We start from the raw sequence: 25,695 nt of genomic DNA, 5'->3' as shown, positions 1-25,695 counted from the left end.
ACAGAGTCCTACACGTTAAAAACAGACTGGAAGCACAGGTCGTCCTCCACCAGGGAACAGATGGCGTCGTTAAAACACCACAGCTTGATGAAGACGTCCAGACTCTTCATCAGTCTGTGAAAGTTTAAAATCAATCAAGACTCTGGCCCTGACCAACGCTACAAACACTCTTCCTAAAACACTCTCCTTTCCCCTCAGTTTGTTCCTCCTCGTGAGGTAGATGGCCATCTTCGCTTCCCCTACTAGAGAGAGAGAGAGAGAGAGAGAGAGAGAGAAGGGGGTGGAGGGATGGAAAGATATGAGGGGGTGAGAGAGAGATGGAGACAGGGTCAGATGGAGACAAAAGTAGAAACAGGAAGAGAGAGAGAAGGGGATGGAGGGATGGAAAGATATGAGGGGGTGAGAGAGAGGGAGAGAGAGAGAAGGGGATAGAGGATGGAAAGATATGAGGGGGTGAGAGAGAGGGGGAGGGAGAGATAGGGGAAGAGAGAGAAGGTGAGAGATGGGAGAGAGAGAGAGAGAGAGATGGGGTGAGAGAGAGGGAGAAGGGGATGGATGGATGGAAAGATATGAGGGGTTAGGGAGAGCGAGAGAGAAAGGGGGTGAGAGATGGAGACAGGGTCAGATGGAGACAAAAGTACAAACAGGAAGAGAGAGAGAGAGAGAGAGAGAAGGGGATGGAGGGATGGAAAGATATGAGGGGGTGAGAGAGAGGGAGAGAGAGGGGAAGAGAGATGGGGAGGGGGGGGGGTGAGAGAGAGAGGGAGAGAGAGAGAGGGAGAGCTGGAATTCCACAGACACAAACACACTCAGGGTAGAAGTTCAATGTAAGAACATCTGCCTTTGCCCCCAGTTGTGTTTCTTGTTGTTGTGTGTGTGTGTGTGTGTGTGTGTGTGTGTGTGTGTGTGTGTGTGTGTGTGTGTGTGTGTGTGTGTGTGTGTGTGTGTGTGTGTGTGTGTGTGTGTGTGTGTGTGTGTGTGTGTGTGTGTGCGCGCACGCAGCATAATGACAGGAGGTAAACCTAGTATTTAGGACCCCAGGAGAGAAGCAAATCTCCTCTCGAACTCACTCGTTGTGGGTATTTGCGTCTGTGTGTTTGTGTGTGTGTGTTTTCTATTTGTGTGTGTGTGTGTGTGTTTTTATTTTTGTGTGTGTGTGTGTTTGTGTGTTTTCTATTTGCGTGTGTGTTTTTTGTGTGTGTTTTATTTGTGTGTTTGTGTTTTTTATTTGTGTGTTTGTGTTTTTTATTTGTGTGTGTGTGTTATTATTATTAGTATTAGTATTATGTACTATTATTACACAATACTACTATTATTTACTGTTATTATTATTATTATTATTATCATCATTATTATTATCATGTACAATAGTACATGACAATATTATACAATATATTATGGAATTATACATATAAGATCTAATTATATGAGCCGATCATGATTATTTTGCAAAATCATTATATTCCACAATTTCAAAATGTTTATGTTTCCATCCAAATTGAAGGGGCATTTTAAACCCAAACGCTGGAAATGTCACAATAAATAAAATGTGAATGAGGTGAAATTTCAGCCCGTCGGGTTGAAGAAGATTAACTGTCGACCTGAATCTTCATGGTCCAACGTCAATAAATGGCTCCTCTGCATTAGTGTGTGATTACACTGTGCTGCCCTGAGAAGACATTGTTTTTATGAAGCTTCACCTCTGTTGATTTTTTGTCGTCTTCATTTGTATTTGTTTCACTTCTTGCCGTGTCTGATTGGGGGTCCATCCCGTCGGGCGTGGTCCCCTCTTGTAATTTGTTTGCACCTTTATGATTGTCCTCTTCCGGTCTAAAAGTGTCTGGAGCAGGACGACCGCTGCAGCTAAGGACAAGGTTGAGGTGTCGTTGGAACCGGGATGTCAATTTCACGGCTCATCCAAATAGATCCACACAGGGAGCAGAAAATATTTTAAAAATATATATATTTTATCCAAAGTGCCCGAACCTTCGCGCTTCCCACACACGGCAACGTTTGGTGATGGAACGAGATGAGATTTAGAATGAGACGCTTTGTGACATCATCACCTAGTGTGTGTGTGTGTGTGTGTGTGTGTGTGTGTGTGTGTGTGTGTGTGTGTGTGTGTGTGTGTGTGTGTGTGTGTGTGTGTGTTACCTGGTTAGATGTCCGTTGGGCTGCTCGGTGGATATTTTATCCCTTTGGTCTTTCCGTGTTGTGCTATCACCCCGTGTTTAGATGCGGCGTCGTGCTCCTCCTCACTTAGCCGGATTGGAGGAAGTCGTAAGGGGCAAAATCGGCGACTGAGCGATGATGTCATATCCTCGGAAATAACCCTGAAAATTGTAAATAATCCCGTACATACTTCAACCGTTTCCTGGTTTCATGGCATCGTGACCCATCGAAAAACGCAGACACAAAAAATTCCCCCGACTGTGGGAATGAATGATGCGTTCATGGACTCGGAACGCCTCGGAAAACTAGAAACCGTGAAATTGTGATTAGTCACAGAAACGTTAATACGAACCAAACACGCCTGAATGGACCCTGTGTTTTGCTGCCTGCAGCTATACTTTTTTTTTTTTACCTCACTTTATTTTTATTTTATTCCATTTTATTTTATTTTATTAGCTTGTTGTTTTTTTTAATCTTTCTTCAATTGTGCTTCTTTTTTACGCTACCTGCAGCAAACGGTACCTGTGAAGCACAGTGACTGTGTTTTAAAAAGTGCTTCACAAATACTTACTTACAGTCCTAACCGTATACCGTGACAGTGTCATGTGATGAGCAAAAAACAAACAATTACTTTTTTATCGCAATTATTTGTGTGACGATTCATCGTCGATCCACCTCCAAAGGCACGTTGAGGGTGAAACAAGCAGCAGTGGATGGTTGGATGGATGGATGGACTGATGAATGGACGGATGGACGGACAGACGGATGGACAAGTGGGTGTAGATATGTGCTGATACGCTTTACACCACCTCCGGTAACGCTCTTGTTGTCCCCTCCGCAGCACACCACCGTTCTTCCGTTCGTCATCATCGAGATGCGAACCACCCACCACCGCTATCCCAGCAGGCCGTGCGGTCTGGCCGCCGTGTGCTGCTTCGCTGTGGGATACGTCCTGTGGTAGGAGCTGCTTCCTGATGCTCTCTGACTCACTGCAGTTCATTTCAGTTTCTTTCGGTTTGTTTCGATTCGTTTCAGCTCATTTGAGTTTGTTTTTGTTTGTTTTATTTTTCTTTATTTTATTTTTTTGTTTGTTTTAGTTTGTTTTACACTATCTAGAAACAACACACTGACCCGGCGATTTGAAGTGAGATCAAACGTAGGATGGCTGTTGAGTCGCGTGCTAACATTGATGTGTGTGTGTGTGTGTGTGCGCACCCATCCGTGCCAAACACACATGTAAACACACACACACACGCACACATGAACACACACACACACACACATAGTCAGAGGTTTCTCATCTATGAAACATGAGCAGAATCCATTTGTGCATAAGTAGGTCAAATTTACACACATTTCAGCGAATTTGAGGGAAATCCAGTTGAAAAACATTGATACAAACCAAACGACATCATTTCATTATAATTGTAGATGTTGTGTTTTGGTTTTCCCTGTCGGGGTCGCAGCGCTGCAGTTCCATCCCAACCTTTGGACGCTCAATGATCCATTTTCCATATCTATGTTTATGTATTGATGATGATAACCATCGATGGTGCAACGAGCAGCGTCAGATGTCAGGGGTGGATGATGACATCATGTTATGACATCAGCATCGCAGAGCAGTTAAATGTTCTTAAAGTTGGCACAACAGTGAAATAACACGTTTTTTTCTGAACTTCACAGACAGTTCACACTGTTGTCATCACGGCCTCTACCTGCTTGGTCATATCTTGGTCATAATACTGATGATTCTTTTTCAAATGTTTCTTCCTTCTCGTGTGTGAATGTGGAAAGAAAGCACAAATAGTCATCGTTGAAATCATTGGAAAAACAAAAATACGATATCAAGGTTTTGGGTTTTTGTGCGATTGTGATATTTGTCTCCTATCCCCCGTGAAAAACATAGTGGAGTGTAATTATAAGGGCTTTTAAAATGGAATGACACAAGTAGAGCCCAGGCACTTAAAAAAAACCCTAAAAAAACAAGGTAAAGGCAGTAAGTTGTCGTAAAGTTGACCGGGTGGTGCCGCTGGCTGTAGTAAAGTTGACCGGGTGGTGCCGCTGGCTGTAGTAAAGTTGACCGGGTGGTGCCCCTGGCTGTATTAATGTTGACCGGGTGGTGCTGCTGGCTGTAGTAAAGTCGACCGGGTGGTGCTGCTGTCGCTGCTGCAGGATCAGCTGGGTGCACCATGTGACGGGCGTCTGGGTTTACCCGCTGCTGGACCACTTCGGGCCCGTCTCCCGGCTCCTCTTCTTCTCCTGCACGCCGCTGCTGTTGTCCGTCTTCTACATCCTGGGGGAGATCCTCAACAGCTACATCTGGGAGCAGCACAGCACAGGTAGGAACGCGCCTGGCGACGGAGGCGGCCCCCACTTTCGTCCGCTCCCGTCAGGTGGGAAGGGAGCGGACGGAGCCAGGTCTCCCGTCGTTCTGGTACAAATACATCGCCATTAATTGCTGCTCCGAAGACTGAACGCATCCGTTCCGTTCTGTTTTCAAGTGATTGAAAAAAAGTTTGGTTCGTGTTTGTTTTGATTTTGTTGCTGTCAAATCTCGCAAATTGAACATATTTCTCCCGGAATTGTTCCAGTTTTGACCGGCTAACCTGTTAACTACCGGGATCGGAAATCTTGAAATCTCGCTGCAAATGATATTCTAAGCAAAACTCAGATTCACCAACTTGGAACTGTTGATCGTCCTTAAAACGAAAAAAAACAACTTAATTCCACCGAAACCCAAAGGGTTTTCTGGGAGTTTTTGCCCGTACGGGGTTCAGACCGCGGGACGCCGTTGACCTCTTCCCGAAATGTGGGTTTGTGAAGCCCTTCGAGGCCGTGTTGTAATTCAGGGATGTACAGATCAACCCGACTTGACTACGCCCAGGTTGAGGGACGTCACCCTTTGCTCACCCTTTGAGGCGCTTGGAAGCCTCCCGAGTTTGGCGTCACGCTCGCCGCCATCTTGGCAGGACGGAGCCAGAGCTGGACAGCCTCGGGCGGGGTCCTGCGGCGCCACCGAGGCTGGACACTCAGACCCTGAAGCCTTTTGGGAAAGATGTACAGACTGTATTTCTAGTGAAAAGTTTTCACATTGTTCCACTGACTTCAGTTGAGTGTAGTGCCCAGTGGTCACATCATGGTAATGGGTGCCGCTTGCTTTTCAACGGCTTCCTGGAGCAATCAAACGCATCAACCGCATTCCATGACGGATCGAGACGTTTTCGTTCCGTTTACATATAAAAACAGTGTGGTGGTCGGCGTGCAAGCTGCCGTGTGTGTGATGCTCAAATCTTTTATTTTTTCATTATTTATACATTTTTTTTATTTCTCTGCGTCTTGATGTTTGCGCTGCTGTCGTTGTATTTCACTGGTGTTTCTTTAACGCTGGATTTTCTCTTTTTTTTTTCTCTAACGCCACATGCAGGAAGAAATGTGCCTCATCAATAATGTTTTAATTGTTTTGATTACATTTCAGAGTTGGACTCGGTTTATTCCGCCAAATACATTCTAGAATACAAGGATTTGGTCGCGGTGAGGATTGAAAAGAGTGCGGACCAATGGCAGGACGCGCCGCCATCTTGGTTTGGGGTGATTTCCACTTATCTGTTGCCGTTCAGTGACTGTTTCTCTCCCTCTCTCTCCCTCTCTCTCAGACAAGGTGAAAGCCGAATGATTCCTCTCTGCGTGAGCGCGGCGTCCTCGCTCTCGGCCAATCAGACGCAGGACGACCCGCCGGGCCACGCCCACCCCAAATAGCACAACCAATCAATAAACTTTCTGTGAGGAACGACACGAGATCGATGCCTGTCAATCAAAGTTAAACGTTATGGATCATCCTCATCAATAACCGAAACGACCACCTCGTGTCTGTCTGTCTGTCTGTCTGTCTGTCTGTCTGTCTGTCTGTGTGTGTGTGTGTGTGTGTGTGTGTGTGTGTGTGTGTGTGTGTGTGTGTGTGTGTGTGTGTGTGTGTGTGTGTGTGTGTGTGTGTGTGTGTGTGTGTGTGCGTGCGTGTTTGAAGTAATGCAGTAAAGTGAAGGAGTTGAAACCCTGTTTTCTTTTGTTTTTCTTTCTTTGGACAAAAGCATGTGAACGATGCTCAGATTTGACCGAATGGACTTTTACACAAAACAACACAACAAAACAACACAAAGCAAAACAACACAAAACAACACAAAACAACAGAACACAAAACAACACCACAAAACAACACAAAACAACAGAACACAAAACAACAGAACACAAAACAACACCACAAAACAACACAAAAGAAAATAACACAACAAAACAACACAAAACAACAGAGCAAAACAACACAAAACAAAATAACAAAACAACACAACAAAACAACACAAAGCAACACAACACGCCTCCATGATTCGATGCCATTTCTGCACCGATCGCTACCAAGTTGTCTGACCCTAAAACTGTGAGTTCCGAGTTTGAGTTTGTTGTTTTCCCTGAGGAAGCCAGACGTGGCTGCACTGAGCTGCATGGACGACCAGCGCTGCAATATCAACGTTTCATATTTAACCTCCTGTCAACACGTCAGGACCCAGCGTCACACGGCCACGCCCTCTGTGTCACGGAGCAGACTCTTGTATTCGGTGTGCACTGATAATAGTTTGACGGTATATTTGAACTGTTTGATATAATGTTACACTGTGGAGAGGTACGCCTGCTTCATGATCCAACGGACAGAAAAACGGAGGGAGAGACAGACTGTCCGTCAGACAGACGGACAGACGCTGTGCTGTGTCAGCATTTCCCGGAGTTTCTCTGCGAGTTTCAAGGAAGCTTCTCTTTGAGTTTTCGCGTCGTGGATTTATGTGCTGACTAAACCTTCTACGCTCCCTTAATAAAAAAACGGCGAGTTCATCCTTAAACTCTGTGTGTGTGTGTGTGTGTGTGTGTGTGTGTGTGTGTGTGTGTGTGTGTGTGTTTCGGGGAGGGGGGCTTGCTCGGAGTTGTTTATTATAGAGAAATATGACCAGACGACCAGACTGTGATTTCATGTTTGGAACAATTCTCAAACACACACACACACACACACACACAGGTCCATAGATACGGACTCAAAACACACCCCAAAGTCAACACAGTGATGAGAAAGATAATGAGAAACACACACACACACACACACACACACACACACACACTGGCCTGATGCAGGACACCCAGCTGTTGAGTGGATGAGGTGAAGAACAGTGTTCTTTTGGGTTTCGCTTCGGGGGGTTTTCGGGGACGCTCGCCCTAACCTCTCTTCCAGACCTGCGTAACCACGGCGACAGGAAAACAAAAAAAACATAGCGGGGGCGTGAAATCACATGGATGTCCAAATGCTGCAAGTTGAGGTAATGGGCGCCTCGATCAGACACTGAAAATGTATTTATCGCTCAGCCTATTTCCTGTTCTCTCTCTCTGTCTCTCTCTCTCTCTCGCTCGCTCTGCAAAGAAACAAATACTGATGAGACGTAACGTCTGCTTCATAAAATAAGAAAATAAGTACAAATCAGACAAATAAAACAACAAAAACACTGGAGACGGTGCTGGGCTGGGAGACGGGGCTGTGCAGGGAGACAGGCATTGGCTGGGAGACGGGGCTGGGCAGGGAGACGGGGCTGTGCAGGGAGACGGGGCTGGGCAGGGAGACGGGGCTGGGCAGGGAGACTCCCCGCTGCCTTGGGGTTGCGTTTGAAAAGTCATCAGAAATGCACCGAATCCAACTTGAGCAGAATGATCCACGTGTCGACAAATGCACCGTGAATAATAATTTGGGCAGGTTACTGCTGCCGCGTCACGATTCATTTTTCCGGATTTCAGAACAATCAGCAGCGACGACCATGACGCAACAGCAACCAGGCTCAGCACACGGACCCCGCCCTCGGTGGCACCGCGTTGCTGCCTCCTTTTCCGTGTTTTCCTTCCCTCTCGCCACGTTTCCCATCGTCCCGTCTCCCCCGTCGCTCCACTCCGGGATCCTGAGTCCACCGTGTGGATCCACCAATCGGTACCAGCGATGATGAGGATGATGATGATGATGAGGATGATGATGGTGATGATGATGATGATGATGATGATGGTGATGATGAGGATGGTGATGATGATGATGATGGTGATGAGGATGATGATGGTGATGATGAGGATGATGATGATGGTGATGAGGATGATGATGGTGATGATGAGGATGGTGATGAGGATGATGATGGTGATGATGAGGATGGTGGTGATGATGAGGATGATGATGAGGATGATGATGGTGATGATGAGGATGGTGATGATGATGACGGTGATGATGAGGATGATGATGATGATCGTCCACTGATTGGACTCTGGATCAGTGCAGGGCTGGAGACAAAACGTGGCAGGACGGAATACGGCCTTTTTCACCACGGCTCCGGACCCGACAACCAGCTGAACGAAACCAGAGGAAAAATGAATAAAACCTCCAAATAAAAATCCGGTCAAAAATAAAAAAATAAAAAAATGATGAGCGAAATAAAAAAAACATAAACAGCATTAAAAAGGCAGTAAAAACTTCCCGGACACGGGGGGCGGTTGTTACAACGCCGCCGTCCCCAGCCTCCCGCCACGTTGCCGGGGCGACGGGAGCGGAGCGCGGAGCGCGGCGCATCGATGGAGGCCCCGCCCCGCCCAAAAAGCCCACCCGACCCCCGCCCTCCTCCCGACCCGCGAGGGGAAGGACGACAAGCCTCCACTGTCAGACGTGAGAAGATGGAAAAAAACATTCGCTCAAAAAAAGTTCGCTCACCTGTGCGTGCGCGTGCGTGTGTGTGCGTGCATGTGAGTCTGTGTGTGTGTGTGTGTGTGTGTGTGTGTGTGTGTGTGTGTGTGTGTGTGTGTGTGTGTGTGTGTGTGTGTGTGTGTGTGTGTGTGTGTGTGTGTGTGTGTGTGTGTGTGTGTGTGTGTGTGTGTGTGTGTGTGTGTGCTGTCGCTCGTGGGAGTGTCAGGGTGTGAATGTAAGAGAAAACGCACTGATTGTGTGTGATTGTGTTGTCTGTTGGAGGTGTGTGTGTATGTGTGTGTGTGTGTGTGTGTGTGTGCGTGTGTGCGTGTGTGTGTTCTCACTGTCAGTTTGAGAGGGAGAGTCTGACACAACCTCCTCTGTTCATTAGCACCTAATGTGCACTCTGTCTGTGTGTGTGTGTGTGTGTGTGTGGGTGTGTGTGTGTGTGTGGGTGTGTGTATGTGTGTGTGTGGGTGTGTGTGTGGGTGTGTGTGTGGGTGTGCGTGTGTGTGTTTCGTCTCTTCATTAACGCGTCAGCTCTTCTTCGTGGAGGTGAAACATTGTGAAATACTCTCCTCTGCATAAATTAGCGTTGACTTGGGCGCCGAGCTCAGCCCGTCCCGACGTTTCATCTCCGGCGTCGCGCGTCTGCCTTTTTTTTAGTTTTATTTCTTTTGTTTTGTTTTGTTTTGGGGTTTTTTTTTTTTCGGGCGCTGGTTTTATTTTTACCGTCGTCTCGTCGCAGCTGGGTGACACGTCGGTGGCGGCCTCTTGATCGTTCATATTCACCGCGTTTGATACTTATAATCACACGTCGAGGAGTGAGGGGAGAGAACGGGGTGAGACGTGCGAGGTAAAGAGGGGAAGGAAGGAAAGATGGAAAGAATTTTATAAAGAAAGAGGTGGAAAGAAAAGGGGAGAGAAGGGGGGAGAGAGAGGGAGGGAGAGAGGGAGAGGGAGTGCGAGGAGAGGGAGAGAGGGTGGTGGCAGAGTTTGAAAAGTTTCAGTTTCTTGGCCCCAAAGTGGAAGGAAAGAGCACACATAGATGCACACACACACACACACACACACACACACACCTCCAACAGACAACACAATCACACACAATCAGTGCGTTTTCTCTTACATTCACATCCTGACACTCCCACGAGCGACAGCACACACACTCATTTCACACAGACACACACACACACACACGTACACACACACTAATTTCACACACACACACTAACAGCATCTGGCGAAGGCGAGCCAGACTAAGTGCTGCTACCCTCAACTTGTACATACTTTTCACACCATAAATTCACCACACACATACATGTGTGTGGTGAAATGAGTGTGTGTGTGTGTGTGTGTGTGTGTGTGTGTGTGTGTGTGTGTGTGTGTGTGTGTGGTGAGACAGTGCACTTTCCAGCCGTCATCCGCAGCTCCTCGTCCTTCTGAACATTGCAAAACATTCCTCACTTTGCATTTATAATACATAACACCAATAATTTAGCAGAAAACTGTTGTTTTTTTCTGTATTATTTTCATCACCTGTAATCATCCTGTCAGTTTAGTATTTTATCCACTATCACAATCTGAAAGAAAAATACCAAACAAATAAAATTTTACGACTGTAATAATAAGAAAAAAGGTCCGATTGATGCAGTGTTGACACACGAGCAATACTTGTTTATGGAGAGAAACTAAAAATGACACGATGAATTTCAATCTCTATTACTGTTTTACTCTGTTGATATTGTTGGTTTTATTGTCATTGTTGGTTTTTGTTTTTACTGTTGGTTTTGTTGTCATTGTTGGTTTTGTTGTTATTGTTGTTTTTTGTTTTTACTGTTGGTTTTGTTGTTATTGTTGGTTTTGATGTTTGGGCTCCATCCCGGAGGAATGTTATTGTTCCGACGATTATTATTTTCCTTGTCCTTGGCACTTTTCAGGCTAAAACCGCCTGGAACAGAACAACCGTTGCATTGAGTCCTCGTTAGAACCGGGACATCGCAGACATCGGGCCATGAATATTATGGCTGGACAATTAAAATATTGTCCGACATGGCAAATTTGGGTCAGAACATTACATTACATTACATTACATTACATTGATCAGACGCTTTTATCCAAAGCGACTTACAATTGTTCAAACACCGATGGACACAGCCATCAGGAGCAATTAGGGGTTAAGTGTCTTGCTCAAGGACACTACAGCATGCTAGCAGGAGGAGCCTGGGATCCAACCAGCAACCTTTGGATTACTAGACCACCAGCTCTACCGCCTGAGCTACCATCCCCCCTGTTGGTTTTGTTGTCATTGTTGGTTTTGTTGTTATTGTTGTTATTGTTGTTTTTTGTTTTTACTGTTGGTTTTGTTGTTATTGTTGGTTTTGTTGTTTGGGCTCCATCCCAGAGGAATGTTATTGTTCCGACGATTATTATTTTCCTTGTCCTTGGCACTTTTCAGGCAGAAACAGGCTGAATTATTTGTTAGATGCCGAATTACAGAAAATCTGCAAAATGTAATATGTAACTAACATGACTAAAATGGACCCCATGTATTGCTGCCTGCCAGTTATTATTATTATTATTATTATTATTATTATTATTCTTATTCTTTTTATTATTATTATTATTATTATTATTATTATTATTATTGTTCTCTGGGCGTGTCAGGCGTGTCAGAGCGTGTCGTGGCGTGTCGGAGCATGTCGGAGCCTGTCGGAGCGTGGCGGGGCACGTTAGAATGTGTTGGGGCATTGGGGCGTGTTGGAGTGCGTTGGGGCATTGGGGCATGTTGGGGCGTGTTGGAGCGTGTTGGGGCGTGTTGCGGTGTGTTGAGCATGTTGGGCGTGTCGGGGGTTGAGGCGTGTTGGAGCATGTTGGGGCGTGTTGAGCGTGTTGCGATGTGTTGAGCGTGTCGGGGCGTGTTGGAGCGTGTTGGGGCGTGTTGAGCGTGTTGAGGCCTTGAGGCATGTTGGAGCGTGTTGGGGCGTGTTGAGCGTGTCGGGGCGTTGAGGCGGGTTGGAACGTGTTGGGGAGTGTTGAGCGTGTCGGGGCATGTTGAAGCGTGTTGGGGCGTGTTGAGCGTGTCGGGGAGTTGAGGCGTGTTGGAGCGTGTTGGGGCGTGTTGAGCGTGTCGGGGCGTTGAGGCGTGTTGGAGCGTGTTGAGCGTGTTGGGGCGTTGAGGCGTGTTGGAGCGTGTTGGAGCGTGTTGAGCGTGTCGGGGCGTTGAGGCGTGTTGGAGCGTGTTGAGCGTGTTGGGGCGTTGAGGCGTGTTGGAGCGTGTTGGAGCGTGTTGAGCGTGTCGGGGCGTTGAGGCGTATTGGAGCGTGTTGGAGCGTGTTGGAGCGTGTTGAGCGTGTCGGGGCGTTGAGGCGTATTGGAGCGTGTTGGAGCGTGTTGAGCGTGTCGGGGCGTTGAGGCGTGTTGGAGCGTGTTGAGCGTGTCGGGGCGTTGAGGCGTGTTGGAGCGTGTTGGAGTGTGTTGAGCGTGTTGGGGCATGTCGGGGCGTTGAGGCGTGTTGAGGCGTGTTGGAGCGTGTTGGGGCGTGTTGAGCGTGTTGGGGCATGTCGGGGAGTTGAGGCGTGTTGAGGCGTGTTGGAGCGTGTTGGGGCGTGTTGAGCGTGTTGGGGCATGTCGGGGCGTTGAGGCGCGTTGGAGCGTGTTGGGGCGTGTTGAGCGTGTCGGGGCGTTGAGGCGTGTTGGAGCGTGTTGGGGCGTTGAGGCGTGTTGGAGCGTGTTGGAGCGTGTTGAGCGTGTCGGGGCATTGAGGCGTATTGGAGCGTGTTGAGCGTGTCGGGGCGTTGAGGCATGTTGGAGCGTGTTGGGGCGTGTTGGGGCGTGTCGGGGCGTTGAGGCGCGTTGGAGCGTGTTGGGGCGTGTTGAGCGTGTCGGGGCGTTGAGGCGTGTTGGAGCGTGTTGGAGCGTGTTGAGCGTGTTGGGGCGTTGAGGCGTGTTGGAGCGTGTTGAGCGTGTTGGGGCGTGTCGGGGCGTTGAGGCATGTTGGAGCGTGTTGGGGCGTGTCGGGGCGTTGGAGCGTGTTGGGGCGTGTTGGGGCGTGTTGAGCGTGTCGGGGCGTTGAGGCGTGTTGAGCATGTTGGGGTGTGTCGGGCATGTCGGGGCCTGACGGGGCATTGGGGCGTGTTGAGCGTGTCGGGGCATGTTGAAGCATGTTGGGGCGTGTTGAGCGTGTCGGGGCGTTGAGGCGTGGTGGAGCCTGTTGGGGCGTATTGAGCGTGTCGGGGCGTGTCGGGCATGTCAGAGCGTGTCGTGGCGTGTCGGAGCATGTCGGAGCTTGTCCGAGCGTGGCGGGGCACGTTAGAATGTGTTGGGGCGTGTTGGAGTGCGTTGGGGCATTGGGGCATGTTGGGGCGTGTTGGAGCGTGTTGGGGCGTGTTGCGGTGTGTTGAGCATGTTGGGCGTGTCGGGGGTTGAGGCGTGTTGGAGCATGTTGGGGCGTGTTGAGCGTGTTGCGGTGTGTTGAGCGTGTCGGGGCGTGTTGGAGCGTGTCGGGGCGTGTTGGAGCGTGTTGGGGCGTTGAGGCATGTTTGAGCGTGTTGGGGCGTGTTGAGCGTGTCGGGGCGTTGAGGCGGGTTGGAACGTGTTGGGGAGTGTTGAGCGTGTCGGGGCATGTTGAAGCGTGTTGGGGCGTGTTGAGCGTGTCGGGGCGTTGAGGCGTGTTGGAGTGTGTTGGGGCGTGTTGAGCGTGTCGGGGCGTTGAGGCGTGTTGGAGCGTGTTGAGCGTGTTGGGGCGTTGAGGCGTGTTGGAGCGTGTTGGAGCGTGTTGAGCGTGTCGGGGCGTTGAGGCGTGTTGGAGCGTGTTGGAGTGTGTTGAGCGTGTTGGGGCGTGTCGGGGCGTTGAGGCGTGTTGGAGCGTGTTGAGCGTGTTGGGGCGTGTCGGGGCGTTGAGGCGCGTTGGAGCGTGTTGAGCGTGTTGGGGCGTGTCGGGGCGTTGAGGCGTGTTGGAGCGTGTTGAGCGTGTTGGGGCGTGTCGGGGCGTTGAGGCGCGTTGGAGCGTGTTGGGGCGTGTTGAGCGTGTCGGGGCGTTGAGGCGTGTTGAGCATGTTGGGGCGTGTCGGGCGTGTCAGAGCATGTCGGGCGTGTCGGGGCCTGACGGGGCATTGGGGCGTGTTGAGTGTGTCGGGGCATGTTGAAGCGTGTTGGGGCGTGTTGAGCGTGTCGGGGCGTTGAGGCGTGTTGGAGCCTGTTGGGGCGTGTTGAGCGTGTCGGGGCGTTGAGGCGTGTTGGAGCGTGTTGGAGCGTGTTGAGCGTGTTGGGGCGTGTCGGGGCGTGTCAGAACGTGTCGGGTGTGTCGGGCTGTGACGGGGCATTGGGGCGTGTCGGAGCACGTCGGGGCGTGTCGGAGCATGTCGAAGCTTGTCGGGGCGTAGCGGGGCGTGTTGGAGTGTGTTGGGACATTGGGGCGTGTTGGAGCGTGTTGGAGCGTGTTGGAGCGTGTTGGAGCGTGTTGCGGGGTGTCGAGCATGTCGGGGGTTGAGGCGTGTTGGAGCGTGTTGGACCATGTTGGGCCGTGTTGAGCGGGTCGGGGCGTGTTGGGGCGGTTTGAGGTCTGGACCGAGGACAGTTCTCTCAGTGGGAGTTCCTGCCGGATATTGATGAACCGCCGCCTCCGGCCACCCTGCGCCACGCCCCTTTAGACACGTCCTTCAAACGACCCTCCCTAAAAAGGTTGAAAACAAAGATGAATTTCAATTTGATCAGTAGTCAAACAAGCTGTGTTTTTTTTTTTTGAAGAAGAAGAAGTTAAGAAATGAATAAGCTTCTATAAAGTTATTTATAAAGTTATTAAATTCAATTTGTTGTCACACTTTCGGGACACCTTGTCTTTTCTCTTCATTAAGAGCAGATACTGCAGGCACGACTGCAGCGTCTCGGGGGGGAAAATGTGACTCGACTTGGGACTCGACCCGACCAAGGAAAAAGGCCTCGGGGGACTCGCTCGAGACTCCGACCCAATGACTGCGAGACTTGTGACTGGGACGAGGGGGACCCGGTCACATGACGACGAGCTCCGTCGCCATCTGGCTACGGGGCCCGGGCGGAGGTGCGGAGGACGCCGCCGTCACACCGTTGAGCGCTGCACCGAGACGGGGCCCGGTGTCAAGGCGGCGGCGTTCAAAGGGCCCCGAGGCTCAGGACAGACTCTTTCTTTCATTGATTTCTCCCTCTCTCTCTTCCTCGACACAGACGTTCGCTGCTCACAGGGAGGCTCGTCCGTCACTTTAAATTGATCGGTTGCGTCATGGACTTTTTAACCGGTGCGTGAGCGTTTCGCGGTGCCCTCTCCGACCTTACGCCTCGTACACTTAATGAGTGTCTCTGGAAGAACAGGCGCGACTTGAAGTTTGATGATGGTGCTGGGGTTGTTTGCCTTCTCGGAGCAGGGGAGCGGCGCTGTGGGCCTCGGTGTGGATGGCTCTGTGGCTCGCTGTGATGAGTCTTTCCTCCGCCCGCGCGTGTGAGAAACGAAAGGCGCGACCGTTGATTTCAGAGGGCAAGGAAAGCACCAGGCACCCCCCTCCCCTCTCCCGCCGTCATAACAGATGTTGACGTTGACCTTGAAAATAGCCACGAATATTTGGGTCATTGTTCTCCGTAACCAACTGCGGTTCGAATCCCATGTTGCATGTGATGTTTCTTCTGAGATGATGACCCTCTTCTGCAGATTTCATTGGGTCAATATTAGCCTTTTGTGTTATTGCGCCGCTGGGTTTTGGAAGCCTATGTGTGTAGTATGTAATGTGGGGTATGTAGTGTGTAGTATGTAATGTGTAGTATGTACTGCGTAGTATTGTGCGGGATTGTCATGACATTTCACTGCTTACATGTATGACCGTATGCACAGTATACTATGTATGTGACAAATAACCTCTTAAACTTGAACTTGTTTGAGAGACACCATCAGTTAGGCGTAGATGACCTCATCGCCTCCATCTGCAACTGTGTCACAGAAACCCCAAGGACGCGCTGCCCTTGGACTTCTTTGTGGTGAACAAGCACAAACCGATGACGTTGCAAAGCGTTTTGCACAATATCACTCCCACGGAGGTTTCCAAGAAAACCCAAAGAGCTTTTCTATGATTTTTTTTTTTTCCTGGAAACTTCCTGTAAAGAGTTTCACAGCGGTCGTCTTTTCATCAGATGCAGCGTTTTGCAAGCAGCCGTCGAGCAATCCCCGGTGAAGCTGCGAAATGTTCACAAGAGTTTGAGGAAGTTAACTTGTTATTTGTGGTTAATGGGGGGGGTTTCGAGTTGACCTTGTGTCGTAGTACGTTAGTGATGGTTTATTTCCTGGTTTTCACATTTGTGCAATTGCTGCAACTAATCTTGACCCTGTGCATTGCCAGTGCATAATTACCATTATTATTATTATTATTATTATTATTATTATTATTATTATTATTATTTATTTTCTTATTATTACTACCATTCTTATTCTTATTCTTATTCTTATTCTTATTCTTATTATTACCATTATTCTTTTTTATTATTACTACCATTATTATTATTATTATTACCATTATTATTATTATTATTATTATTACCATTATTATTATTATTATTATTATTATTATTATTATTATTTATTTATTTATTTATTTATTTTTTATTATTACTACTATTCTTATTCTTTTTCTTATCACCATTCTTCTTATTTTTTTTTATTACTATCATTATTATTATAATTATTATTATTATGCCACTTTTTCTCTTTTGCCAGGTTTCGCCTGGTGGAGTTTTTCCCATGTAGACATTGCTCCCAGTAGCGGCATCATTTCGGACCCATCGGACCATGCGTCTAGCACCACCATCAGACCGAAGCCGCGCCTTCCACATGGCTGTGTCTTGCACCCTGCTTATCTCACAGTCCCAAACCTGTGATATCACGTGTCTCCTCACGTTCTACAACTTTGCCAGAGGGAACATTGACTTCCGTCAGATTTTCTGCCATTTAGAATTGTCTGAAAAACAAATCTTTGACATCTTCTCGGCCATTTGTTCAATGTCAACCCCAAGTTCAATCCCTGGTCTAACTGCTCCCTGTTTGGCTTGACGCCTTGCACATAAATATTATTTACATATTAGTCTTGTTTTTCTTTCTCTTTGAATGTGACTTTAATATGACCATTTATTTTGTCGGCCCATTCACCCACAGTTTATTGTCACACTTGTGTTTCCACCTTTATCGATAAAGATTTTGTTTTTTAACGTGTGTTTATCGGTATTTTAGTGAACAAACACAAAGTACTGAATACAAATTATATAAAATATATCAAAAACTGTATGGAATTTACATACACAGACACACATGAAAGCTATAGAACACATCCAATGCATGTACTTATTAAGTATTAATTAAGGCACAAAGCTGTTTTACATGGTGTTTATTAATATTTGACATTAGGTATGACCTTGTTATTGGAGCAACGAGTTAAGAGGATATTTATTGCCTTGCCTCTACATAATCAATGAAGGGCTGCCAAGTCTTATGGTATTTCTCAATGGAACCTGCAAAGTGGATCTTGGGTTTTTCCAGTTGAAGGTGTTGCACAACATCTTTGATCAACATAGTGTGAGAGGGACTGGATGTTTCCAGTTCAATAAAATGAAGAGGACTGCCCTCTCCCGGTTCCCCAAAATACAGACAACACCGGGTCAGGTCCTCAGACAAAGTTTTAGATATAGAGTTCAGAAAAATGGATCATTTTGGGCAAAGCCAGAACATGTGCCCCGACGAGGCAGGAAATACCCCGCAAATGAGTCTACATTTTATAACGCTTGACCTTTGAAAGATGGAGACGATGCAACACCCTGAAGTGTGTAAGACCACCAGGCCTGCTACGTATGGATGCTGAGGGCGCACCCTCCTGAGCCTCTACCGTAAGAATGGAGGCACAGGAGGCTCCATAATAGGTTGCTCCTCCGTTAAGCCAATGCCCGAGTCCTCCTCCCAAGCGGATTTGAGAATGTCTAGGGATATATCTAATTGATTAGACATATGGTTATAGGTATATGATGTTACTCCCCTCGGCGAAGGATCAACAGAAAGCAACGATTCCATCTGGTTGCTATTAGGTGCGCGAGCAAAGGTAGTCACGTTGGATCTAACGTAGTTGTGAATTTGCAGAAATCGGAAGAAATGGCTTTGCGGCAGATTGTATTTATCGCGCAGTAATTCAAAACAGGGAAACGTGCCATTAAAATAAAGAGCTTTCATTTTTCTAATGCCGTTACGAGTCCATGCCTGAAAGGAGCGCTCTCCGATAGAGAGGGATGGAAAACGTTGGTTGAGACACAAGAGGAGCAGAGAGAGGATTCCCGTGCCAACCCGAACGCCGTCTTATTTTAGTCCAGATTTCAGGGACTCTGCGGCTTTGGTCTTTGTAAAAAGTAGTAAAAAGTACTTTCAAATTCTAGGGGCTTTTTTATTCCAAATAAAAAACGGGTGATTTCTCCGTCTAGTTGTCTAAGAAATTACTTATTAATAACAACAGGGATGCATTGATTGAAAAAAAAATAGGGAGAATTTTCATTTTTACAGCGTTTACTCTCCCTGCCGGGGATTAAGGGAGATGGGAACACCGACCAAGACCGTGAATACTACGTTCAAAAAGAGGTTTGAAGTTGAACTTAAGCGAGTGGAGGATCGACCTCGTCACGACCGCGCCCAGGTAGCTAAAGGACTTCTCAGCCAATTTGAATGGAAAATTGGGAGTATGATAGATTCTGGGCAGGATTGTTGACGGGGAACAGTTCACCCAGAAATCCCACCAAACATCCCTGGCGCAGACATGATACTTGGAACGGGTTCAGTTGGATTTCTGACTTACAAAAGTAGGTCATCAGCGCATAAAGAGACCTAGTGTTCCCTCTCTCCTCTAAATACCCCCTGGAAGTCAATGAGCGAGCGTAGGGCGACGGCCATGGGCTCGCTGGAAAGCGCAAACAGTAGAGGAGAGAGGGGGCAGCCCTGTCTTGTGCCCCGCTGCGGGGGGAAATATTTTGACCTCAAGGCACCGGTCTGAACGGAAGCCGAGGGCGAGACGTGAAGGAGAAGACGCCCGAGAAATGAATTTCTCGCCAAAGCCGAACCTCTGCGAGGTAGAAAAGAAAAACAAAGATCCCACTCGGCCCGGTCAACCGCTTTTTTCAGCATCTAATGAAATGGGCACCTCTGGGCCGAGGGTTTGGACTAAGGAGAGTACAATAATATTGAAAAGTCTACGAAGGTTTAGGAAAAGTCTATTCTCAATAAAAGCCAGTTGATCTTGTGAAATAATTGTGGGACAGACTTTTTTCTCGACGGGTGGCCAGTGTTTTAGCGGTATAGTCCACATGCAAAAGGGCTGAGGGGTCTGTCTGACGGAGCCCGGGTCGACTGGGTCTTTATCCCACTGAAGCCGAAGAGAGATGGAGGCCCGGTAAAAAAGTGTTTTGGCATTGAATGATTTGTTTAAAGTATCAAGGAGTGGAGAGGAAATCAACACTGATAAAGATTCATGGAACCCTGAGCCAAAACCGCCGGGTCCCGGGGCTTCAGAACTTTACATGCTCTTCATAGAATGGTTCAATTCCACTGGAGATATCCTCTGCAGACATCATTGGGATATTCAATTAGCCGAAAAAAAACATCTATTAAAGCCTTCTTGCCTCCTGACTCCGAGGAATATAAACTTGAATTGTTCTAATTGCTTATTTATGTCCTGAGGATCAACGGTTGCCCGTCCAGAATTAGTTTGAATTGCAGTTAATCACCCTCGAAGCAACTGATTTGCGAGGCCAGAAGCCTCCCAGCCTCCTTGCCATGTTCGCGGGACGCGTGAGGGGCTTGTCATAACAGCCGCGCTGTTTCATCTGTGGATAGAAGGTGGAATTCTGTTTGAAGTGCTAATCTTTCTTTGCGCAGGTCAGGAGTGGGAGATCCAGAATAACGCCGGTCCTGGATCTAAGATCTGAGCGGCAGTGCCAGAGATGCCTTCTACTGGCGGTCGGTTGGCAGCCGCACCAGAGGAAATGTGTTTGGCCACGGGGGAAAGGCTTTCAGAGCTGCCCACAAAGTGCTCTTTGATACGTCTCCCGTGTTATTTGTCGTCAGAATGAATTCCACCGGGGTTGTTATAAAGTCCCGGAGGATTAGTCCGGCGATAAAAGATTATTAAAGCGTCGAGTTCTGGGCGTATTTTTTGTTCAAAATTGCCGGCTGCGTTAAGTGTGCGGCCTGGTCTGAAATCACACCGCCTACCTGAAGGCAGACGTTTACAGTCAGTAACTAAATAATCTATTTGAACATATGAATGGTGAACAAGGGAGAACAATGAATGACGACAAGATGATGGATACTTGAATCACCAGGGGTGAGTGATTATATGGATATCAAGGTCAGATCTAATGAGTTGAGCCGATTTTGTCAGTGGCTGGGTTTTATGAGATGACCTGTCTAGTTTGGGGTCAAGGACACAGTTAAAGTCCCCGCCCACGATTAGGGTAAGGAGTGTTCAAATCAGGAAGGCATGAAAAAAAAATGTGAAAAAGGAAACGTACATCATCACAGTTAGTGGCGTAGACATTAATAAATAAAGGCTCGTCACGTCACGTCGGTTTCTCGACGGCCCCCTCTCCAACATACAGACCAACAGCGGGCGGGATGGCTGGGCGCGCGGATCGGAAAACAAAGGTAGAGAAAGCTGTAAGGTGGCGGCCTGGGAGGCAAATGAGAAAGAAAAAACCTAAAAGTGCTTGACAAGTTCACCGCTTACACCAGACCCAGGAAGAGTCAGCGCGGCACACCGGATTAAACAGAGGAAGCAGGGGCCGACTGAACGTTTTGACCACTTTGGTAAGGACACGAGATTCATACTGATGGATGCTGAGTCCGCCGATGCAGATGAAGTGATGGTTGATGCCGTAATAGAGAAAAAGCGAGCACAGGAAAGACTGCTGGACAGAGGGGAAGAGTTGAAGCCATAAACATCCCCTCAGCGGTTTGAAATGTCACAAAAGCAAATGAAGATGGACAAGAGAAGAAGACTCACCGGTAGCAGCAGTGTCTGTCAAATCAAAATATGCTGCCTCCTCCAGCAGGAACGTGCCTAAAATGAGACAGAGAGAAAAAGTGAAAGACAAGTGTTAGCCAACCATCCCCAAAATTGCCCAAATTGTGGAACCGAGGGAAGTCTTCTGAGGGAAGAAGAGGATGAAGTGCCGAACATGACACAGGCAGACATGGTGGCGCAAGGTGAAACACAATATCACCGGGCAATTATCACCCACTAATGTACACAGAAACTGTAAGAGGTGGGAAAGGGTGGCTACGTCAGCAGTCCATCAGTCCAGGAAGTGGCCACAAGAGTAAAAGTATCTGCATAGACCCAAGCGACCTAAACAAAGTCATCGAGAGAGCATTACCCCATGCCTACTGTAGGGGAGGTGGTGTCTGCGACACTGGGTACCAAAGTGTTTCTGTCTTGAATGCCAAGAGGGGATTCTTTCAGACTGCATTGGATGAAGCGTTGTCCCTGCTCACAACCTTTAAAACACCAGTGGAAAGGTTCCGGTGGCTAAGGCCACCATTTTGCCTAAAATGCTCCCCAGAAATATGCCAGTGCATCATAGACAGTATGCTAGAGGATGTTGCTGGAGCCATAAGCGTGATGGATGACATTCTCATAGCAGCACCCACAGTGAAGGAACATGACACAATCCTGCGTCAAATAGTTGAGAGAGCCACAAGCTACGACCTGGGACATCTGATAACAGCCGAGGGCCATGAGGCCCGACCCAGCAAAAACAGTGGCAGTACAGCAAATGGCACCGCCGACCGACAAAGATGGGGTTTGCCGGTTGTTAGGTTTTGTAACGTCCCTGTCAAAATTCATACCCAACCTCACTGAAGTAGACGCTCCACTACGCCAGATTTTCAACAGTGATGTGGAAATCGAATGGCAGCAAGCACAGAAGCAGGCGTTCGACACACTTAAGGACCTGTGCATGTGTCTTCCAGTCTTCAAATTATTTGATCCTACAAAGCCTGTTGAAATACTCAAAACACTCCAATAAATGCGTGTGGTAGAACGGTTGCAGGGAACCCCAGCACAGAGGCACAGACGAAGATGGGTTGTAGACATCAGTTTATTGCAGAGAGGAGGCTAGGTGGAATTAGCCAGGAGCAAATGGAACATGTCATGACAGGCTCCTATCCTGAGTGAGTGTGAGGATGAGGGTTTTAACCTGCTGCTTGTTAGCCCAACAAATGAGCAACAGGTATGCAGCCACCCTGATCCCAATCACCTGGATCCAGGTCAGGTGTGGCTGCTCAAACCATCCCATCTACACACCACACCACAATGCGCTATACGCAAATAGAAAAATGCTCTCCATTGTCCATGCCTACATAAAGTTCCACAACTTCATCTTTGGGACACATGTCACAATTTCCAATGATCACAAACCACCCCGGAGACATCTTCAACAAGCCCCCGCTGTCCACCCCCCTGCGCATCCAGAGAATGTGCCTCTGAGGTAAGGACACGGTGCTTCCAAACACTCTGCCCAGAGCGCAGCGCTCAACAAATACGCATGAAATGGATGGCCGAGAGTGCGTCACCATGCACAGCTTCGTGTCAGACGGTGATCATAAATACTCAGAACTGCAGGAATGGACCAAAGAATAGTTAAGAGGGCTCCAACAGACCATTCAGCAAGGCTGGCCCAGCCGCAAGCGGGAAGTGCCAACATCAGCTGTACTGGGACTCGCCTTAAGTTGTCTGATGGCATAATATGAAGGGACTGCGTAGAGTGGTGCCCTCCACTATGTGTCAGCACATGCTGAGGCTCACACACCAATCTCACCTGGGAATAGTCAAGAGCAAGCGGGGAGCCCGGGAAGTGCTACGCTGGCCAGCAGGCCCAGAGCGGCTAATCAGGGGAAGATTCCTGGTGGGCCGCTAATAAAATTTTATCATCGCGTTTACAAGAACTTTATCGACGCCGTACTTGCCGCAGCGCCGGCCGCTGCTGTGACTTCTCATCTGGCTCAGTGTCTCACACACACACACACACACAATACAAGAATAGAGTTCTGTCAATAATGTACACATCTGCAGACCAAGCAGGCAGCTCCTCACCTCTGATTGGAGGCACTCTACAGTCACTACACCAGCTCCCTTTAAGAACTATTAATATATTTTTATGAAATGAAATGTATTTATTATTATTGTTATGTAAAGTAATTACAAAGTTTGTTTTTGTTATTGTTACAGATGACAGCGTATTTGAGGATACATAACAAGTGTAATAAGGATGTCGAATTTAACAATGAATGGAATAATCCTCTTTCCAAAACTGAAGAAGATCCAAAAACCACAAACAACAATATTGAATCTATGTGCATTGATAATATTGAAAATGCAGATTTAAGTTGAGAAGATGAAAATATTGACGAAACAGGAAGTGATAAACAACATGTCATGTTTATGGACATGTTTACAAGCAATTGATACTGTACAGGAAGTATTAGAGCAGCACTTTGAGGACATGTTGTTTGCAGCAGCAGCAGAGGGGAACAACCTGAACCGTTATTGGAGATGAAACCAACATGGAGCAAGATGGGCTTGTGGAGTCGGACACCTTGTGACATCATCATCCAATTTGTTTTAAATGTGCAGGCTGTGGCTATGAGTGTCCATCGCTCTGTCGTGGTTGCAAACTGCGTCCAAGACATATTCCGTGTTTGTGACCTCACACATGGAGTTCGCTTGCAGCTCCAGAGCAACGGGTCCGAATTGCGTTTTATTTTAGTCCCAAAAGTTTAAAAAGTTGATGAAATGTCTCTGCGGGACGTGCAGTGTTAAATCCGTTTCAATGGAAGTGTGTTGTTGGGAAGTTCCACAGATTTGATTTTGATTTGATTTACTTCCACAGAGACAGCGTGAGGCAGGACTTTGTGGACTACAGGAAGTAGACAGGGACCTGACAGGAAGTAGACAGGGACCTGACAGGAAGTAGACAGTCAGAACAACAAGTGTATCAGTTTGTATTCATAGTTCTGCGTGTCACCAGGACTCGGAAAACTCCTGTCACTGTGACATTACCTGAGCCGCTGCTGCGTTCTTGTTTTGAAACTGACCGAAAGAGGACGACGGCAACAATTAATGGGAACTCAAAAATTTGTAATTGGTGTCGATAATGGACCCTGTGTATTGCTGCCTGCAGCTATATTTATAATTATAATTGTTCTATTATTATTATTGCTCAGATTCCTGAGAGTAACCCTAAGGTATAATAAAGTGTTATTTTACACATACATTTAACCAACTCTAACCTAAAATGTGTTTTATTACATAGTCTCTTTAATGAATCTCATTTATTTTATCTTAGTGTGTCTGCTCCTGCCCACTTAGAGCTCTAGACCTCCACTCCAGAAGCAGAGAGAGAGAGAGAGAGAGAGAGAGAGATGTATTCATCATTAGTTTCCCTGGCGACTTTGTGTGCGCTCAGGAGTGGAACGACAGAGAGGAGGCGAGTGTGTGTGGAGAGAGATGGAAAGAGAGAGAGAGAGAGAGAGAGAGAAAACAGTGTGTGTGTGTGACATAAAGAACGAGCAAAATTCAAAAAAAGGTGGGAGAAAATGCAAGCTGTTGGCAGAGCAGTGTGTGTGTGTGTGTGTGTGTGTGTGTGTGTGTGTGTGTGTGTGTGTGTATGTACTGTATGTACACTCCATGTTACATGAGCTGGTTTGAGGTCACTCCTGCTGGGAGAAGCAGCCGTGGACCAAGGAACTCGACTGAGACTGGGCACACACACACACACACACACACACACACACACACACACACACAAACTCACACTTCATCCATCTCTCCATCCTCCGTGTCCCCTTGTTTACATTCCTTGATGCAAAACAGTAGATAGAAGGACAGAGAACGATAGACAGAACAATAGAAAGAATGACAGAACGATAGATAGAATGGAACATTCTTTCTGTTAAACTCCACCTTTCGAGACCTTCCCGGACTCTGGTTGGATGGTCTACTCTGCCCCCTACTGGCAGAGATCGCCCAATATGAGTAGATTCTCATTGGTGGATACACCGATCAGCCACAACATTAAAACCAGTGACAGGTGAAGTGAATAACATTGATCATCTGGTTCCAATGGCACCTGTCAAGGGGTGGGATATATTAGGCAGCAAGTGAACAGTCAGTTGTTGAAGTTGATGTGTTAGAGGCAGGAAAAATGGGCGTGGTCAGGATCTGAGCCACTTAGACAAGGACCACATTGTGATGCTTGTGGGGTGTTACTGGTACGCAGTGGTTAGTACCTACCAAAAGTGCTCCAAGGAAGGACTTTTGTTATGCACTAACCCGGTCCATGGACGCCCAAGGCTGATTGATGCACGTGGGGAGTGAAGTCTAGCCCGTCTGGTTCCATCCCACAGAAGAACTACTGTAGCACAAAGTGGTGAAAAAGCGAATGTTGCTCTGATAGAAAGGTGTAGAACACACAGTGCATGGCAGCTTGCTGCGTATGGGAGCGCTCAGCGTGTCCATGCTGACCCCTGTCCACCCCTGAAAGCACCTACAATGGACACGTGAGCGTCACAACTGGACCATGGAACAATGGAAGAAGGTGGCCCGGTCTGATGAATCACGTTTTCTTCTACATCATGTGGATGGGCGGGGTCAGGGTCCGATCCCATGGAGCACCTGTGGAATGTGCTGGAACAACAAGCCCCGATCCACGGGGGGCCCACCTCCAACTTCCAG

At 47.8% G+C, this 25,695-nt stretch overlaps 1 protein-coding gene across 2 annotated transcripts in view; it reads left to right on the top strand.

Moving 5' to 3' along the window:
• aig1 (androgen-induced 1 (H. sapiens)) overlaps nucleotides 1–25,695 on the top strand; it is a 122,938-nt gene that overhangs the window by 17,739 nt on the left and 79,504 nt on the right. The window contains exons 4-6 of one of the 2 annotated variants that reach the window (XR_013844758.1): nucleotides 3,014–3,129; nucleotides 4,345–4,511; nucleotides 5,826–6,045. Coding sequence is in view for 1 of the 2 variants with exons in the window: in XM_080024263.1 (XP_079880389.1) it covers nucleotides 3,014–3,129; nucleotides 4,345–4,511; nucleotides 5,826–5,845 (303 nt within the window). In the remaining variant the exon portion in view is untranslated. Of the gene's footprint in view, nucleotides 1–3,013; nucleotides 3,130–4,344; nucleotides 4,512–5,825; nucleotides 6,534–25,695 lie in introns of those variants that run through there. The other variant, XM_080024263.1, reaches the window with a different exon arrangement.

This window comes from Zeus faber, assembly GCF_960531495.2.
Source record: "Zeus faber genome assembly, chromosome: 2".
Classification (NCBI taxonomy): Eukaryota; Metazoa; Chordata; class Actinopteri; order Zeiformes; family Zeidae; genus Zeus; species Zeus faber.
The sequence above is the reverse complement of the archived record's forward strand: the minus strand, read 5'-3'. Positions and strand labels throughout refer to the sequence as shown.